The following is a 3220-nucleotide window of genomic DNA, read 5'->3' as shown; positions in this document are numbered from 1 at the left end:
TCATCTCTCTGTCTTCTCTCTCTTTCTTCTCTGTTCTGTGGTCTCTGCTCTCTCTCTCTCTCTTCTCTCTCTTCTGGTCTCTCTATCTCTTCCCTTCCTCATCTCCTCTTCTCCCCCATCTCTTCCTCCCTTACTCTCTCTCTCTGTCTCTCCTTCCGTCTTTTCTGTCTGTTCTTGTCTCTCTCTGTTCTGTCTGTCTCTACTCTATGTCTCTCTCTCTCTCTCTCTCTCTCTCTCTCTCTCTCTCTCTCCTCAGACGAGAGAGAGAGAGAGGAGCAGACGAAAGGAAGCTTCATGTTGACAGAGAACCACCCAGCAGCGGGCCTTAGAACCAGGCCCATTGAAGAAGCATTAGATGGTAAATTAACAGAGATAGTCAGTTAGTAGCAGGGGCTCCAAATAATCAAAATGTTCAAACCTGGTTCGGATGGCATACAGATAGAGAATTCAAGGACGTTTTTATAGTCCTCTCAGTGAGACCTCCAGACACTGCGGTCCCTTGAAGTTCCCTCCGTCTGCTAACGTCTCAGTAATTGCAAACATCCCTCCCCACCCATCTCTGTTTCTGTAATGGTCTGTAGAATGTTGAAGTAACAAAGCAGAGTTCAAACACCCTACAGGGGGGGAAGGCCAACGGAACAGGACAGCACAAACTGTGTTCTTCTTTACCTCACTTCAGATAACTTTTCCCAGAGAAAACGGTGTCTGTGTTCTCTCTGTCCTAGTTTCCCTTTGCTCTTCTCCTCCTCCTCTTCCTCCTCCTCCCCCTCCTCCTCCTCTCCCCTTCATGCCTAGCTCCTCTTTATTCCTTCATCTAATCTTTGCTGCCTGTAGGGAGGCTGAAGGGAGGAGGATAGAGAGATGAAGGGATGAGGGAGGAGGATAGAGGAACGTATTCCATGTCAGCAGTACTGTTATGTTACGGGAGGAGGGCAGATCAAACCGTTCCCTGGCAGTAGCAAGTGTCCATTGAGAAGGGGTGGTTCCTCACTCCTCTCCTGTTGTTCCCCTGGTAGTCTGAGAGAAGGCCGGACAGATAGAGGTAATGGTGGAAGAAAAAATAATGATGCCCCCCTAAACCTTTCCCTGGTAGTAGCAGTCTTCCATTACCGGTAGGACCAGTTTCCCCTGGCGCTGCTATATGTGACCTGGCTTGGAGAGGTAGGCGATGAGGGCCACCACCACCCCCACGTAGACGCCTGTCCCGATGGTGATGGAGAGGGCCGCCAGGAACAAAGCCCTTCGGGATGCGATGCTCGCCAGCGGGAAGTCGCCCTTCGTCACCGCCTTGCTGGTCTGATGGAAGGGAAGAGATAAGAAGAAAGAAAGAAAGAGGGAGGGAGGGAGAGAGAGATGTTGAGAGGGAGGAAGGGGAAGGGAAGGGAAGGAATGGGAAGGAATGAGACAGAGAGAGAGAGAAACGACAGAGAAAGGAAGGAAGGAAGGAAGGTAGGAAGGAAGACTGATGTGACATCTATGCTAATATGGCTAAAATGAACGATCTAGGTAGCTAAGCAACAACTGTAACGATGTATTTGAGAGACAAGTGCTTATGTTTATCTTTTTTTTTATAAACATTGGAGACTGAATACAGTTTACATGTTGTCACCAATCTAAGCCAACCTAGTCTGTTTTACCCCATAGTTGTGCATTGGTTTTGTTGCTAAACAACCAGTCTTTTGTAGCCTACTAAATAGATATTGTGCCGTATGTGATCCCGTAGGCAGCACCGTTTATAATACACATTTAACAGGTTGAAAGGACAATTGATCTTTGACATTATTAAGTATGTTATATTTTGTTGTTGTTGAGTAGCCCAGACAATGTTTCAGAATAGGCGAGCTGTCCAGCGTAAAGGTTGGGGGGGAAAAACTTGATGCAAAARATTGTTGAATTCCAACATTCTACTGATCGTTCCACAACAATTTSCAGTCGTTTTTTATTTTGCCGTAGTTTTTCTCTATCAGAAACTGTCAAAGTCTTTTACAGCGTAAGTTACTGAAAAAGATTCAAATATTGTTTGCAAATACCTCCAAAAACATTGTGATTGTCATTGCTCACCAATAACTTGTTGGTTATTACTGCATTGTCGGAACTAGAAGCACAAGCATTTCGCTAAACTCACYTTAACATCTGCTAACCATGTGTATGTGACAAATAAAATTTGATTTGATTTGATTTGCTCTTTCTTTCAGAGACTACCGTGGCTCAATTCCAATAGTAGCCAATCACACAGCGTTATTGTGACCATTAAAAGGTGAACAGAAGGTATTTTCCAGGCAGAGTTATGATGCTCGTTCATACACGCACAGTTTTTACACAGTTTTACCACGGGTCTGATTAATAACGGGGGGAAAAAACATGGGTATGTGTGGCGTGTAACAAGTTTATAAATCTCTATATTTTTTATACGGACGTATTATTTTCAGAAATAGCAGACGCCAGATATTGAGATTGAAATGAACAGAACGGTTCCAAAARGAGGCCCCGTGCTCACTAAAGCCTGGCGGATAAACACACTCTTCTGTATAATTAAAGAGGAATTTGTTAACCATGAGGTAACAGTGGGTCACGGTCGACCTACGGGGTTAAATGTTATATTTACCTGAGTACTGTCATAGAATGTGAAGGTGGTTTTGGGCAGCTGATTTTGCTCAAGTATATTCCACTACCTCAAAATACACAAAATACACAAAATAACACAAAAATACACATAATATACAAAATTACACATATTGTTAGAAACTGGGTCATAAAGACGCTGGGGTCTTCAAAACTTATCCTGTCGATCTCATGTACTGTAGCTACATTGCTGTTGAAACCAAGAACTACAATAACAAGATATATTGTCTTTTTTTTTGTCCAAATATATTCTGTCAATCTCCTTTTACATGATAATGTAGAGTAGACATATTGTACCCAAAAAAGGTTTCTTGCTTATGATCAGCATCGCAGCTACCAGCTCTGTTTTCTGTCTAATGGTTCACAAAGAGGAATCGTGGGTCCGGCGGCACGCTCACACACCGCTCCTCATTCTTCAGAGGACAACGAAACAACACAGAGGGAGATCTAGCCTGGACTCAGCTGCTTCAGAAAACACAGAGGGAGATCTAGCCTGACATCTGCTGCTTCAAGAAAACACAGAGGGGAGTCTAGCCTGGACATCTGCTGTTCAGAACAACACAGAGGAGATCTAGCCTGGACTCAGCTGCTTCAGAAC

General features: G+C 44.0%; 1 protein-coding gene across 1 annotated transcript in view; it reads right to left on the bottom strand.

Annotated features, from left to right (window-relative positions):
- Nucleotides 1–250: 250 nt before the first annotated feature.
- Nucleotides 251–3220, bottom strand: part of syndig1l (synapse differentiation inducing 1-like) — a 126396-nt gene continuing 123426 nt past the window's right edge. Inside the window, exon 4 of the mRNA XM_070438974.1 lies at nt 251–1296. Within this exon, the coding sequence (XP_070295075.1) occupies nt 1138–1296 (159 nt within the window). The 3' untranslated portion in view covers nt 251–1137. The remainder of the gene's footprint in view (nt 1297–3220) is intronic.

This window comes from Salvelinus sp. IW2-2015, unplaced genomic scaffold (genome assembly GCF_002910315.2).
Source record: "Salvelinus sp. IW2-2015 unplaced genomic scaffold, ASM291031v2 Un_scaffold1329, whole genome shotgun sequence".
Classification (NCBI taxonomy): domain Eukaryota; kingdom Metazoa; phylum Chordata; class Actinopteri; order Salmoniformes; family Salmonidae; genus Salvelinus; species Salvelinus sp. IW2-2015.
The sequence above is the reverse complement of the archived record's forward strand: the minus strand, read 5'-3'. Positions and strand labels throughout refer to the sequence as shown.